The sequence below is a fragment of the Clytia hemisphaerica genome, unplaced genomic scaffold (genome assembly GCF_902728285.1).
Source record: "Clytia hemisphaerica strain Z4C2 unplaced genomic scaffold, Clytia hemisphaerica genome assembly, whole genome shotgun sequence".
In the NCBI taxonomy this organism is placed as follows: Eukaryota; Metazoa; Cnidaria; class Hydrozoa; order Leptothecata; family Clytiidae; genus Clytia; species Clytia hemisphaerica.
This window is the reverse complement of record NW_027103648.1, coordinates 1,291,509-1,307,706: the sequence shown is the minus strand read 5'-3', so window position 1 is coordinate 1,307,706 and position 16,198 is coordinate 1,291,509. Positions and strand designations below refer to the sequence as shown.

Sequence of the window (16,198 nt, the reverse complement as noted above, 5' to 3'; positions counted from 1 at the left end):
GTAATCTACCTAATTTACAAGGTTTTGTGTGCTCAATATAGCATAATAAAATGAAAATCTAACTGCGCCCCAAGACCAATTTGCTGACAACAACATTAAAAAAAGTTACTTTGGCCCCTCCAGAAAAATCTTCCCACAACGCCACTGGTGGCCACTGATTTTTCCGAGATATTTCTGCTATTTTCTAATAAGGGATAACAAACTGAATATTGTAAGCTAAAGGGTTTTTTCCAGATGTATGGCTAATTCCATGTATCATACTGGCAAGCCAGATCTTTAGTATTTCCCACTGGAGAATGGCAGTGCAGATTTAGTCCAGGAAGTGGAATCTAACCTAAAACGTCGGTAAAAGACTAAAAAACCCATTCGAATGTTAAAGACAATCGAGTATGGTTTAAGGGCTCTGACCATAGTCCAAAAATTGATTTTGGTATTTGAGCATAAAAGTTATATTTCAGGTTCCTTAACACTTTTAACAAAGAATTGCATTTATAAATTTCTTTTTAATCGAATCCCTTAAGAGTAATTAAGAATTTAATTGCAAAAATGACATTATGAACTTTAAAAAGATGTTAACAATATGTTGCATCACCCTCTTTTACAAAAAAATGCTTAGTTTTAATGGGTAATTAACTTTTTTGTTTCAAAATTTCTTTACACTGTCCGCAAAGAATTGAACTATTTCAAATTTTGCGGAAAATTTTTCTAAAAAGATGTGTCAAAAGTTATGACTGTCTTTTTAAGCAAAATCCAGATGAAAAATTGATGAAAAGCCACTATTTTGAAGATTTCGAGACAAAGAAGCATTTACAAAAATTTTCCACAAAAATTTTTATTGTTCGGTAAAAGATACACCATCTACTGCGAAAAAATTTTCAAAATGTTTTTTCTTCGCCGAAACTAAGCTCTTCAAAGTTGAAATATTCTTCCTCGCAAAAGTCTTCTTTTTCTTCTTCATCAAATTCTTTCAATGCAATTTTTGAATTTTCAGGTTCAGGAACAGTTTGTCTAACAGAAAATGTATAACATGCCATAGTTTTGTTGGTTACATCAGTCAAAAAAACACATTTTAAACACGGCAATTATGAAAAATTCACTATGGTCAGAGCCCTTAAGAGATTAATCACTCTTTCTTACTACACTGCACAATTTTTAAGAACAAACTGTATACGATGGTCAAAATCTTAAGAACAAGCTAAGAACATTTTAAGACTTTGGGAACTCCAAACAACCCGATTTCTTTGGAAAATGGACACAAATACTCATATCATGTTGAAAAATATGAGCAATTTGATTGGCTAAAAAGGTGTACATAAACAAAAAATCTGAGCTCGAAAAATATATCCAATATTGTACTCAGTACCATGCGGACACTGTTACTAAAACTCAAAAAGTTAAAATCATCAATTTAGGATGTTATTATAAAAAGAACGTGTACCTAATTAGGAATATTGTTACTTAAATTGTTATCGTTTCTTTCTACTCAAAATAATTTTGATAATCTTCTCGCGACTGTTTTCCCAAAGATTGTCACCTTTTTTGGACGTAAAAATAGTTTATTCTGTGCAAGAATTGATACTTTGATATTTTTTTAAAAACTTTGCCGAAAATTTGAATTTTCTGTAAAAAATGGGAATTTTTCAAATATTATTTCAGAAATTACGAAAACTTATGGAAAAAGATTCAAAATAATTTAGAAAATTGTTGTAATTCCAGTACCAAAATTAAAATTCTTAAAGTTTTCCTCTCTCTATATATCACTGTTTGGTTGTTTAGTACCTCATGATACTGTAACTTATGACTAAAAGAATTTTGTGAGAAAGATGATCCCTATAATTTGCTGGATATGGGTTAAGATGACGCCGAACATTCTGGAAAAAAGCCGAAAAATAACATGTTTCAGTTTAATTTATTATTGTAGAAAAGACTCATAACGTCACAGGACATTATCTTTAAAAATGAGAAATTCTTCCTGCGGAGGAAACTGGAGATCCGCCTTGGAAGATTCACTAATTAACAATAATACTTTCATTAAGTTGTAAAATGAGCTGTAAGGGAAAGTTAGTATTATAAGAAAGCTAACCAAAAAATATTATAAAATAGTTGTAATCTCAGTACCAATATTAAAATTCTCAACGTTTCCTCTATTATATCACCGTTTTGGTTGTTTAGTACCCCCACTAAAAGAATTTTATGAGAAAGATGATGCCTTTTATTTTCAGGAGATGGTTTAAGATGACACCGAAATAAACTACAGTATGGCCATTCTGGAAAAAAGCCGACAAATAATATGTATCAGTTAGATAACATCACAGGACATTTCTTTTAAGTTAAAATTCTTCCTGCAAGGGGAAACTGGAGATCCTCCTTCATTAAAGCTGTATAATAAGTTATTACAGGAAGTTAATTAGTATTATAAGATGGCCAAGAAGGATTTTAATAAATAATGTATTGCCTGGTGTGAAAAACTAGACTTTGCACGTGAAGTTCTTGTCATACTTTTCAAAAATTTTGTTTTCGTGACCGACAAAGCCATAAACTATTGCTTATCTCATCTTTAGTTTTCCCTTTCGGCAAGTCCTCAAGAAAACCTCATAAAAATTTCCTATGTCTCTACCACAACGGTAAAGAAGACTTTTTCGGGGGATAACACGATTGGAAGATCGATTATCGATTAAATTCGAATTACTTTTCATTATTCTTCGGTGACACATAAGTTTTTGTTTTTAAAAAATAAATGAAGATATAGAGTACAATATTTTAATTGATCTTTATGTTCATATCTGTGATAGCTTTCTTTTGAAGGTGTCTTTTGGGGGAAGAAGTTAGAAAGGAACACAAGGGTAGGTAAATAAAGACATTTTAACAACAGAGATGTATTAAACGGCTCCACGGTTAGGGAACGCAATGTTATTTCGACGTTCAGCTAACGCTGTATATACGTTAGGGATGTTAGAGAGACGTTGTTTTGACGTTATGTGCAAGCCGGAGTTGGTAAAGGTGAGATACAGGGACATCTACCTCCCAACGGCGAAAACCTTTATCTGCTTCTTGGATTTCATTTGAAATCACCCGATTTTTCTGGCTTGTACCAGTAGGTCTAGATCGAGGCGTGTCGATGTTACGGAGTAATGGCACTTAATAAGTCCATCGCTGAAGAATTCCGTTGATCAGCTTGAAACTTAATTTTTCAAGCAACTATTCAAAAAGAAATCCTTAATAGACCAAGGATTACATAATCACATATCGTCCATTTTCTTTATAGAATTGTCCATATACTAAAAAAAGTAAAAATAAAAATACATCACTGCAGACAACCAAAGCGTCACCATGGTAAACATGAAGAAATGGTTATCCTTTTTTACCACCAACACGAGGCGACCAGGCGGTAACCATTGGAAACGAGATTGTTTAGAAATGGCAGATCATGAAATGTCATTTGGTGTGAAATTATGTCAAGATGACGAAGAAGAAGATCAAACAGAAGGTGAGTGTATATTCTACTGACCAGAATTATAAGGTATTGCTTGTCAGAGTATATTTTACTGACCAGAAAGTAACTAGTAAGTAGTAGTCTGCGACTATGGTCGAGGCGACCCGAAGGCTCCTCTTTCGATAGCTATATACCCGAAGGTAGGGAAAACGCTACTCTTTCTCCTTGGATTGCTCCACTTACCCTTGATCCTTCTCTTAATTATTGAGCATCAAGCGGAAAGATATCAAGTACCATTTTGGAAATCTTTGTTATGATTCCGGCAGGGGGTTGAACCCATAACCTTGCACACAGTAGCCAGATGCTCTACCATTGCACTACGGTTGCTATTTGACCAGAATTATACTGTATTATTTGTCAGTGTATAATTTGCTAATCAGAATTATAAAGTACTCCTTGTCAGTGTTAATTTAACTGACCAGCATTTTCAAGGGACGAGATGGAGTTTTTACAAGCTACATTTGGTTGGTCACCATTTTTAAAGAACTTAAAATGACCAATTATTGAAGTAACTTATAAAAACTCCATCTCATCTGATTTTCAGGGGTTAAATCAAAAGAAAAAGCACAAGGCAGGAATATTTTTCTAGATATTCGTTATTACGGAACTGCCAAGTAAAAAAAGAGTCGCCAGTGACACTGCAGCTAACGCTCCTCTTACGTTCACTACGTTCACTTCGCTGCCAAACTAATCTCACGGCTCTTACTCTTAGGTGCCAAATAAACGCCCCCCCCCCGCTTGTTAATTTTTCGATTTTTTCCCAACCCCCCCCCCGGACGTTATTAGGATCCCCCCCCCCCAATTTTTGAAAAAATTCCCAGCTCCCAAAAGGAAAGTTTCTTGTTTTACTCTAAAAAGCCTAAATTTGGTCTATTTTGACCGTTTTTATGGTTTTTAAAAGTCCATTTTCCCCCCCCCCCCCCCCCCCCCGGTAATTAGGTCCCCCCCGTTTATTTGATTTGAAAAAATTTTCGGCCATTCGCGAAAGTTTATGCTCGCGAAATATTCTTGAAAAAAAATAGAAAATCTGTAAAACTTCAAAGTTTGAATAAAATGTAACATTTATGGCACTTTCTAGTCTTTTAATACCTAATAATTCAAAAAACAAAAGTTCCAAGCCTATTAAAGAAGTATTTGCCCATTTCTTCATCTGAAAATTTTCATTTTTACGTCTTGATTCACGAAAGTTTATGCTCGCAAAAAAGATTTTTTCGTCAAATTCGCGAAAGTAAATGTTGTAAATTTCGCAATTTATCGACCTCGCAAAGGTTTCTGCTCGCGAATATTTGAACAAAGTTTGAACGCCTAAAGTACGTGAAATTCGCTAAATTTTGTACCTCGTCATATAAACAGCTTCAGCCTGGGAAAAAAATGAAAATAAACTCTTTTCTTTTTATAAGAACCAGTAAGCTTTTATTGAGGCTCGGTTGTTATTATTTTTTTGGCATTTTCAACCTCAAATTGTTGTCATCCTGTTCTTATTTATAAGGTGTAATTGAGGTATTTTACTAAATTTTACCAATTTTCATTACTTTGACCCCTAAATTGCTTGAAATTGAGGCTCAGCATTGTTCTTAGATTGTTCTTATTTTTTTGGCAGATGTAAGCCTCATTGTTCTTATAAAACAAAAAGACTTCATTACAGTCAGGAAAAGAGAGGAAAAGGGTGTCGAAGTGCAAAAGACAAGGTTGATCATCTTCCCAAAGTTTACACTTTTCAAAAAATGAGAATATTCTGAAATCAAATTTCCCTCCCTTTTTACAGCTTGATGTCTGATTAAAGCAGTTGATTTTCAATGAAAAAATTCTCACTTTCTAAAAAAAACATTTTCGCCACTTTATATTTTTCTTCATTTTTTAATAACATACGTAACACCCTGTAGTGGAACTATACTATTCAAGTTAACCAAACGATTGAGAATTATATTTTTCTGATATCACCAGGTCGTATAAAACGTTGCCTTACTTTTGAGAAAACTCTTTGCTCGACGAGAAATTTTTTTCATATTACATGGTTAAAACATGGATACTTTCATATAATTTTTATAAGTGCTTGTTGAATACTTAGTTCTAGCTATATTGATGGCTTATTGTATTGTTAACAGTTTGCCCTGGTTAGAGAAAGAGCTTTTTTACACAAGAAGAACATTGTAGGAAGTAAAAAGGGCTTCTTTTCGATTTCGAAAAATCAATTTGAAGACGTTCTACTTTAAGTGGATAAATTTCGCGTGGATTAAATTTTGCGAATCAAGGGTCTTTAAAATTTTCGCGTGGATTAAATTTCGCGAAAATGGCCTTCTTTATTTAATTTCGCGACTATATAGATTGTAACTAGAAAAGAGATGTGTGTTTTTCAATCGAACAAAGGCAGACAAAGACTTTCGCGATAGTAAAATTCCAAATAATTTCGCATGGACTAAATTTCGCGAAAATGGCCAAAATTCGCGAAAACCGCGAAAATTAATCCACGCGAAAATTTTTTCCACTTAAAGTATACAAGAAAGAATAGAGATTGATTTTTGGAAGAAACTCTTTTACCAGATTTGCCAGTACAAAACGTTAAAGTCCTTTTAATGGGCTCTTCCAGAAAAAAATGTTTATAGTGGGGGGAGGGGGTGAAAGGTGAAAGATATATTGTCAAGGAAAATAGAAAAACGTGTTTATTTTTTACAAGAACATCCAAGTTTTTGAAGCCTTCGGATGTTCTAAGCTTTCTTAGTTTTAATCCTAAAAATGTTCTCAATTTCACTTAATTGTTGTGTCCATGAAGCCTTAAAGTGTTTTCAACTTATTCTTAATATTTTTGAAATCGAAGCCTTTTGTTCTATAATAGCTTTTTCTGATTAAAAAAACGTGTAGGGTAAATTTCCAAGGTCAAGGATTCGATGCGCATTCAGGTTAAAAACACGTTTCAAGGGGATGAAAAATCGTCCAAGGGTAGATCATTGAAAAAATAATACATCCTCCAGCCCAACACATTTTTTCTGGAAGAGCCGTCCAAATAACATTATATAAACGTTCAAAAAACGTCGTGCGCCAGTTGAGTTGGCTTTTCGATTAAATTTTCAATGATTTTAGATGTGAAAATGGAAAAAGATTTAAATTCTAAATTGACAATATTGACATTCGATTGAGATTATTTTCATTAAAAAAAAAGACATTATATGGTTTAATATGGTTTCGATGTCGTTCACATTCTACCTTAATCATATCGAGAATAGGATAGGATTAAAAAACAGATTGTAAAAAGCGAGGAAGAAGAAGAAATCAGAAAGTTTTAAAAAAGGAAAAGAGGATACAGTGGTATTATCACACTTTTCAATGTTGGAAGAACATATATCAATTCTAAGCTCAGCCATCAGAGGAAAGATACAATTGTAAACATCGAAATTACAACATCACATAACATTCCATAAAAAGAAGAGTTAAGGACTGTTACCGACGCTGTCAGAAAATTTAAAACTATAAAACTGTCAACTACAAAAGTTTACTGTTTTGAAGTAAATGGTACAATAATCTTCGATTGTCGGTGATTTGTTAGAAGTTTGAATAGAGGGACTTAAATTATTCTGAATAAGAGCTTTCTGCAAGATGAACACAATGGTTGTATCTTCGGAGAGCTGTCCAAAATCAATGATTTCGATCATCGTCAAACGTACAAACACAGATAAATATTGGTCCAAAGATTTTAAGAAACAAAAGGGTAAGGAGAGTTATTTAAAGTGTTTTCAATGATGATTTACCAAGGAAAAGGAAAAATTTTGTAAGCATGGGTTCTTCCAGAAAATGTTCGTATATGGGGGGTGGAGGATATAGTGTAGTAAAATAATCTACAAAATCTTTCTTGCCCGGGGGTAAACCTGCTACTGTTTGGGGGTAATTTTGCTCTGTTTGAGGGTAATTTTGAGTGTCCAGGGGGTCGATTAATGCTTGTCCAGGGGATTAGACCTGCTGTCCGGGGGTCAAAAGTCATAATGTCCGGGAGGTAAATTTCCAAAAAAATGTTATATCCTCCATCCCCCATATTCAATTTTTTCTGGAAAAGCCCCATTGAGTTCTAGTGAGAGCTTTTGGCCTTTAGAGATTTTAGGGTTTAAATGTAACTATAGGTATTCAAAATATCTTGCTCTCGTTTTCCTTTGGGAATAAATAGATAGATATAGCCGATATCGATATTTTACATAGATAGCCCAGTACTATAGAATTTTGAAGCAGTCGATCGCTTTCACGTGGTCCACGATCAGCCAGGGATAGAACATGGGAATGAACACTAACGCCTTGACCACTTGGTCATTGCTCCTTGGGATTTCAAATTCACATTACAATTTGACAACAGAGATGTTATAAATATCGTTAGTGGAAGGTCTTCCACTTAAGAAAAGACTTATGGTTTTTTCTTCCAATTAAACCCTCTTCTCACAGACCCGTTGGAATTTTATCAGCCAGTGATGGCGATTGATATTCTCATGTTTTTTATGGCTGGGGATTTAAATTCCATTGTTTTCTAGCCAGAAAATTCAGCGACGATGGAAAAAATAGCACAATATTTGGCAGTGGAGATTTGCTTATCTGATTATTCTCAGCGGGGACTAAGTTTAGAGTATAATTTTCCACTGGGGACGATATTTTGGCCAATTTTTACAGTGAGTCTGTGAAAAGGGGGTGTCCAATGGTTTCCTATTGGAGATCAGTTACTTTGATATCTTCACTTACGGTTCAAGTTTAAATGTTCTGAGACTGTTCTTATTATTGTTCTAAGAATATTCTTAGATTTTTAAAATTAATAGAAATAAGTCAATAGCACCATAAATTTTGAGGAGGCTCGATTGTTTTCAATTTTTTCTCAGTCTCATTTTTTTGGGGACTTCTTTGAGATTTTCAACTTGAAATTGTTCTTACTCTGTTCTTATTTTCTAGGCTTATTAACCAAAATTTACTATTTTGAGCCTTAAATTGCTTAAAATTCAGCAACAAAAGGTTCGACTTAATTGTCATTCTTTGCCTTTTTGAGCCTCATTGTTCTTATAAAAAAGACTCTTTGTCACACATACATAGAGAGACTTGATCTTGTGGTAGGATAATTTTCAATTTTTTAGAAAGAAAAAGATAAAAAAACAAGCTTGATTTCAATGAAATCAAATTTTCTCGAAAAGCTGCGGAAAATGGCCTAGAGAGGCTTTGAAAATGATATGCGTTAATCGATATACCATAAGGCGAAAAATATTTCCAAGGAATTGCAAAAAAGATAGTATACATAAAAACTGATGAACCGTGGGATATTTTTTATGAGCATACACCTTTTTATAAGAACAAACTGTTTAAGAAAATAAGGCTTTGATGGCCGAGAACAAGTAAAGAACATTTTAAGACTTTGCGAACTCTAAAAAGCCCAATACTTAAAGAATATTGCATAAAATGGGAAAAATAAGAACATGTTAAGAACAATTATAGGCTTAAAACTCAGAAAGATAAGAACACCTAGTGGTTTTAAAAATTTTGGATGTTCCTGTAAAACAATATGTTGCTTTGAAATTGATGAGAATGATGATTAGAAAATGAAAATAAAAATGAAGATGATCATGATCATCTTGAGGAAAAGGTGTGAAATTAAAATTGAAAAATTCACCGAAACGTTTTTTTATAAGCACATCCAAAATTTATAAAGCCATTAGATGTTCTAAAGATGTTCTTAATATCACCATCTGGTTAGTATTCTTGTGCAATTTTCTAAAGAAAATTGGATGTTATAAAAGTCCTTAAAGCTCTTAAAGTTTATAATGTTCTTAGCTTGTTCTTAAGATTTTGGCCACCGAAGCCTTATGTATGTTCCTTATAAAGTTTAATCTTATAAGAAAAGGTGTATGGCGCAATCCTTTATACAATAGCAACCAATATTTTAGTTAGTTATTGTTTGAATTTTAAAATTACAATCCAACGCCAATCTCTTGTAAAAAGAGACGTTCACATCGTACTCATATTATATCGGAAGCATGCAATCTTGCACAAGATTTTCGGGAAGTTTTAACTTAAAAAAAGCCGAAAACGCGAACAGAAGTAAAATTTAAATGCTCTAATGAAGGCCTTTATCTCGAATTTCATATACACTTTGATGACTAGAATTGTAAAAAACCATCGGGTATCTCAAATTTCAAATCTTTTTAAGAGAAGAAATCTTAGCTAAAAATTAGTCCATTTCGTGAGATCTACGTGAAATTCACTTCGGCAGTGAAAAAAGTGTGTTTTCAAATTTTGTCGAAATACCAGAATATTCGGCGAATTGGACAAACACATAAAATGAGTAAAATATTTCGTGACAATTTGAAAAGCCTATTTATCACAAAAGAAACAACAGATCTTAATCAGATAGAACAGACTCCGAAGGAAGATATTCTCTACCACGACGCGTCGGAAAAAGTTTTCCAAAACAAAATTTTTTTATCATTTTGCGGGAATCAGTCAAGATGGATTACGGAAAACATCAATCATCACCCGAGATATAGAACATCAAGGGTAAACAAAAAAGATTATTACTCTCCCTTGTTCCCAGTCCGCAAATTAAATAAAAAGGGCGCTTCCGAGAAATTGGTGTACTCTGGTATTTAAGGAAAAAATTACCAATGCTCCGAAATTTTGTACCCTCGGAAGCCCAAACTAAAAAATGTGTCACAAAAGCACGAAATTCTATACACCTTTTCGACCGTAGTCGGTCAGTGCGGTCAGACGCGTGTCCCTTGATTATTTAATTACCCCCCACCCCCTAAACTCGATCCAATCCTTTTTTGACTCATTTTTCTATTGGTCTATAGGTGCGAAAGAAGGACTGAGACGGTTTAAGTGGGATAAAGCGGACAAAAAATGCTTGCGCGGCAATTGGCGGCTACGGTCGTAAAGGTGTATTTAGAGATTGACGTAATTTATGAAAAGGTCTATTGTATTTAGGTTCAATGAAAATTGAATTAGAGTTTGTTATTTTTGTGCACAATTTAATCTACATTGCTTGCGGTAACCTCGCGAAATGCATGATCGTTATCCTCAATCAAGCATGCTATATTAAATAAATTAGGTAGCCCTTAGCAACCAGATTAACCCTTTGTGTGCGCTGTTATTTTAGAAAAAGTCGAAATTTTTCTAATTTTTTATTTGAAACTCAAAACTTTAAAGTGCCATAAAAGCTTGTAGCCTTTGATTTAGAAGATGGTTTTGGTACTATTGGAAAGCTATTTTTATATTCAAAGAATTTGGTTTAATCCCTTTTGAATCAAGTGGTCAGGAGCTATGGCCTCAAGTCTGAGACTTAGTATTTTGGCTTGTTTTGGACACATATACGCGTCCCTCGTGGTCTAAGGGTTAACGACATTGTCCAACTTTTTAGAATCGAAAAAGGCACCTCCATTTCTTGTAGTCGTAATCATTGTATGACTACTTATAGCCTTTTTTCCCTGAATATGTAATTCGGCCAATGACGAAATTGTTAAAAGTCACCGGACTCGTCAAACGTCATTCCAGTCAAAATTGATCCACATGATAAAAATGTAGAGTAGATTTCTAAGGCTGACGGGCCAATAATTTTGACAGCCTTTAAGTTTTATACTTTCAAAGTGTTTTCATGATCAGCGACGCAAATTCTTTTTCTGTAAGCAATCAAAGACCTCCAAAACTTTTTTAGCGCAAAATCTAGTAGCCCGGTACCTGATTGAGCTATTTTGTCTTGGATACTTAAATCAGGTCTTGGATAGCTAGATTTTGCGCTTTTGAGCTTTATTTAATATTCCGATATTCAGATATCAGATAGTAAGGGCTGGGGTTCAGGCCTCCCAATACAAAATATTTGACACGGTCTGCCAAACCTTCCAGATGTTAAAAATCTCCCAACCTTCAGAACTTTAGCATGTCGGAAAAAATTTCTACATCGAGTGCCAGTAATCTACACGTTTTTTTTTTTAAGAAACTTGTTTTACCAAGCAGGCTCAATGTTTCTTAAGAAATCGGCCTTTTGAGCCTTAAATGTTTCTTACATGTTTCTAAACTTTGTCAAGCTTAAAGGACGTATGTCGATAATACAATAGTCTAATAGACTAATCTACGGTACTTTCCCATCTTCTATATTGATTTTCTGACTTTCTCAAGTGTTTCTAACTGTTATATAAGTATTTTTCTGGAACTTTGCCTTGATTGGAAGGTTCTTTAAAAAAAAAGAATTAAAAAATGTTATTTCTCATTCTCAGCCTCAGCATGTTTCTTAGACGTTTCTTAGTTTTTAGGCATTCTGAGCCTCGTGTTTCTTAAAAGTGTGTTTCTTAAAAAAAAACGTGTATCAGCTGAACGGAAAATTAAAAAGGGCGAAGGGTTTGAACCTATAGATTTATAAAGCCCAAATGGCTAGATGTCGTGCTTTAAGCCATCGCAGGCAAAGAAAAGTTAATATCGGAAAAAATATTGTTGCTATTGGTTTCAAAAACTCGTGAAACTTCTGATTGGTCGAGCGTTGCAATTCTATTGTAATATCACGTGACTTACCACGGCACACTTTTCAGCAAAGTACGCTATCTAGCCTTTCGGGCTTTATAAATCTATGTTTGAACCGGGAACCCTGGCAGCTGACACCATAAGCCACTCAAACGACGCTCCTGAGTAAATGAATTTTCGTCAACCTGACATTTTCTTCTTTTGTTTTTGTTTACAGAATATTTCAACGATAGTGCATCAGAAGAGAATTCAGTCGGTAAATCAAAACTCGATGTCATGGTTGAGACGAAAAAAGACGAATATGTTAGCTCATTCACTGTCCACGGCCTCACGCGAATCTTCAAAGGTTCAAAGTCAGAATCTATGTTCTGGATGATGATGCTTTTAGTAGGTGTGACCCTTTCTACGTATGTGATCCATGGCCTAATCAAGAAATACTTTGAATACAACATATATACCGAGGTTCGATCCACCGTATCGATAAAGAATATATTCCCAGGAATCACTGTTTGTGAATTTAACGGGATGTTATCAAATTACTTCGCATATTGTGGTCAACAAAGAGGACACGCTACCATTTACGAAGCTGACAATGTTTGTAGTGTGGATGCCAGAGCTGGAAAAGAGGAGATTAAAGATCGTTTAGATCATCCATTTCAATGGAGTAATAGTGTCTTCAATGTGACACAATGTCATACCTGGGGTGGCAAATATTGTGCTAAGGACACTTATATCAAATCACTGGCCGACCATAACCACAGATGTTTCACGTTCAATTATAATGGAGATTTCTATGACACATACTCGCACGCGTATATGGAATTCACCATAAATGACAAGTATGCAAGAGGTGCTCCATTTATTATTGCCATAGTTCATGATCCAAGAATCGCCGAACTGGATATGACAAACAGAGTGGTTTTGGAAGCATCTAAGATATACGAGTTGAAGATTGAGAAAACAGTCATCAAACGCTTACCATCGCCATTCCCTTCAAATTGCACTATTGGTAAAATGAATGACTTTTTTTCCCTGGTAAATATACCAGGAGGAATTGTCTTGAATCCATTACATATTCTCGTATGTTTAAAGAGTGTGGTGATGTCTTAGATTATCATCAAAAATACATTCCCAAAGAGTTGAAAGACAAGTATAAGACCAACAAAACAATACGAGAGGTCGTCCAATGTATTGAAAAATTCAGTCAAGAAGAAGTCACAGATATTAAAGAATGTCCGTTCCCGTGTGAAGAAATCGAATATACGACAATGCCGACATTCCATAGTCGTGTGCCTAAAGACCCCATTCCAACCTATAGGCTACATATACAATACCATAGAGTAGACTCTTACAAATCAATTGAAGAAAAACAGTTGGTGACTTGGGATCAAGTGGCTGGCGAAGTTGGTGGATTGGTTGGATTGGTGATAGGAGCATCGTTCATATCCATAATCGAGATTGTGTTTTATGTCTTTCTGTGCTCCTTTCATAAAGTGAAAAGGGCATGTTACACGTCTGGATGACAAACCAACACGAGACATATTTCGCTGATGAAACAAATCATATAACAACATATAAAACGAAAAACGAAAATGTTCAAGTAACAGAGTAGCCAGATCGGTCTGCCAGGAACGGAGCGTCTGACTGTGGCTGGAGACGCGTCCCAAGGAAGATACGTACTTTCGAATCAATTTGACTCGTTTTCAGCAAGAGGTTTATAAAACAACATTAAAACGTATACAATTTAAGCGAAATCAAGTCCTACACTTGACGCGTCTTGTGGAACACAACTCTAGGAGCCAGTCAAGTAATGTCTCATATACAGGGCCCACGCCACTGGGAGGAGCAGGGGTGCCATTATTCTTCAATTATCATAATTCAAACTTTCAATAACCCATTGTTAGACAAAATAAGTCTAAAGATATGACATTTTAAGGCATATTAGGGGAGTGAAATCAAAATTTTCTCCTGCCTCATCACCTTCTTAGTCATTATCTTTTTAGACTCTGTATTTTCCAGACCATGGCGTGGGCCGTGGTATAAGAGCCTGTAAAAAGTTGGGATTGGTTATATTTGAATTGAAAATAATAACCCGCCCCCCATTCATGGTGAATATTAAAAGACAATATACAAAAACAACAAAGACTGAATAAGATTTTTTTTTTTTAAATAGTTTATTTTCTCATGGTATATGACAGAAGTTAGCCTATCTCTATCCCAACACACGATTTTTTGATCACTCTGTTGGAACGGTGTCGAGGAAAAAGCCGTGGTCGTCTGGTACAGGCTAGACAGAAGTTTGTTTGCTTCGCAAAATTACCTTATCCGTGTAGCTTTACGATATTGCTGTTTTTTTAAATTTACAACATGGTTCCCTGCGTATATATCTAGATTTTGATGCTTACTGATAGCGCCAGATAATATTCTCTGGCGTCCATACGTAAATAAAGCCTGGGATACACGGGGACGAGGTTGATAGAACCATAGAGGCGAAAAGTTGTAAAATTTCAGCAAAATTTAATTACATCAATTAAGCTTACGCATATGAGCAGCAATGATAGTAAACGCCCATCGATGCTAGTCTAACCAGGGACTGGGTTTGAGGTTTAATAGGGTAGAATAATGGCAGCTGTTAGAGTAGGCATTTCACTGCAATTTCATTTGACATCAGTCAGCCCTGTTAAACTAGTACCCAATCCTTTTTCATCGTGCAGCTTCTGGCGCAAGAGATGACAGGTGTACTGTGACAGTATTGTAAAAAAATATTTCCAATATATTATATAATTTTATTCAAGAAAAATAAAAGGGTACAGCTGAACTTTATTCCATTGTTGGAAATCTTGAATTTGTTAGAAGATTGATTTAGGATATTGATTTTGACCTGGGAATAATTTAGCTCATTAGGGGAAAAGTACCACCCATGCTTGAATTAGGTTTCAGGGTCATAATCTGTCATAATGAGTAAAGCAAAGTAGCCTTAGAGGTCTTTTTCTAATCGTCAAGGAATTCCGTCTTTATTTTATGCTAAGTAGACGTTTTTTGGATGTTCTAAACTTTTTAGATTTAAGCCTAAACTGTTCTGTATATTCTTAGTTTTCAGTAACTTGGTGCATTCTTCTAAGAAACTGTATGTTTTGTAGTCTAGATAGCCTGTAAATATGTTCTCGACATGTTCTTAAATCTCTGTCCCTCGAAGACTGATTTTCTTACATTCTTTTTTTTCAGACAGGGAAAAACACCATACATTTACGAGATTTTCGCTCATTTCTTTGAGCATTATCTAGTCTAAAAGTAGAAAAATTAACAGATTAGTCAAATAAATCAAGAAAATCAAAAAATAACAAACTAGAAATTCACTATGCCCTCTGGAGATCCATCCACATTCTTTTTTCTTATAAAAGAAAACGTTCATTGATGTAGATAGCCAAATTTATGTAAGAGGCACGTTCCTATAAGCATAACGTTTATACATTAAGAGAACTTAATCTAATCTCAATTTAATGCTTATAAAATAGTTGGAAATTTCAAATCGGTAAAAAATAACATGTAAAAAAGGATCTTTTCTCACTAACCTTACTGACGTTCTCTTTCGTTAAGTGAAGATAGCATAACAATGCAAGTTGACATTTTCCAAACTAAGGGAGTGAAAAGACATCTTGGACACCATTGAAGTCCGTGCAAAGCAATTTTGTTTTTCTGGAGATCCATCATCAACAATAGTGCCAGCGCCAGCACTCAAGATAACAATTACATAATCAAATTGTCAATGATTTTGATGATTATTCTTTTTTTTTTTCTTTCTTGGAGCTAAAATGAAATGAAAAATAAAATAAAAAAATGAAAATTAGCATTAATATTTGGGGCCACTTGCAGTTCAATTGATAAACTTTGTTTCAATTGACCTACCCGCCTCAGAGAAATCTCAAGAAAACAATTTTAATCACTGTCACGTAATTACAATGAAAAGTTTTTGCAACTGTTTTTGTCGAGACATCTTTTGTTTCTGAAACCGATATGTAAAGGTTTTTTTTCCGTTATTTGAGGTGGGGCCACCAGCAACTTTTTCATCAAAGTGAAACTTTTTGTGTTTTCAAATCAAATTTCAGACCTTTAAGTAGAGAGAAGTATAGAAAAGATCATAAACATTTTCGCAAGTTTCGTCTCTTGGGCATCGCAATGTGACGATTTCCCCGGAGGAAGGGGTACTTAGGGGGAAAAAAGGTGGTTGGAAGGTGCAGA

The 16,198-nt window shown here is 34.6% G+C and overlaps 1 protein-coding gene and 1 long non-coding RNA gene across 4 annotated transcripts in view; one reads left to right on the top strand and one right to left on the bottom strand.

Annotated features, from left to right (window-relative positions):
- The window catches only part of LOC136803055 (uncharacterized), a 49,172-nt gene extending 33,410 nt beyond the window's left edge, over positions 1-15,762 (bottom strand). For both annotated transcript variants that reach the window (XR_010846091.1, XR_010846090.1), the window contains exon 1: positions 15,532-15,762. This is a non-coding gene — a long non-coding RNA (uncharacterized lncRNA). The remainder of the gene's footprint in view (positions 1-15,531) is intronic.
- On the top strand, positions 3,270-14,782 carry LOC136803051 (uncharacterized). 2 transcript variants are annotated; one of them, XM_067059805.1, is made up of 2 exons: positions 3,270-3,487; positions 12,177-14,782. In XM_067059805.1, the coding sequence occupies exons 1-2, from the start codon at positions 3,331-3,333 to the stop codon at positions 13,067-13,069; spliced, it is 1,050 nt and encodes a 349-aa protein (XP_066915906.1). In that variant the 5' UTR covers positions 3,270-3,330; the 3' UTR covers positions 13,070-14,782. The 2 variants fall into 2 exon arrangements, with proteins under 2 accessions (XP_066915906.1, XP_066915907.1); XM_067059806.1 differs by lacking the exon at positions 3,270-3,487 and adding an exon at positions 6,596-7,196.
- Positions 15,763-16,198: the final 436 nt, after the last annotated feature.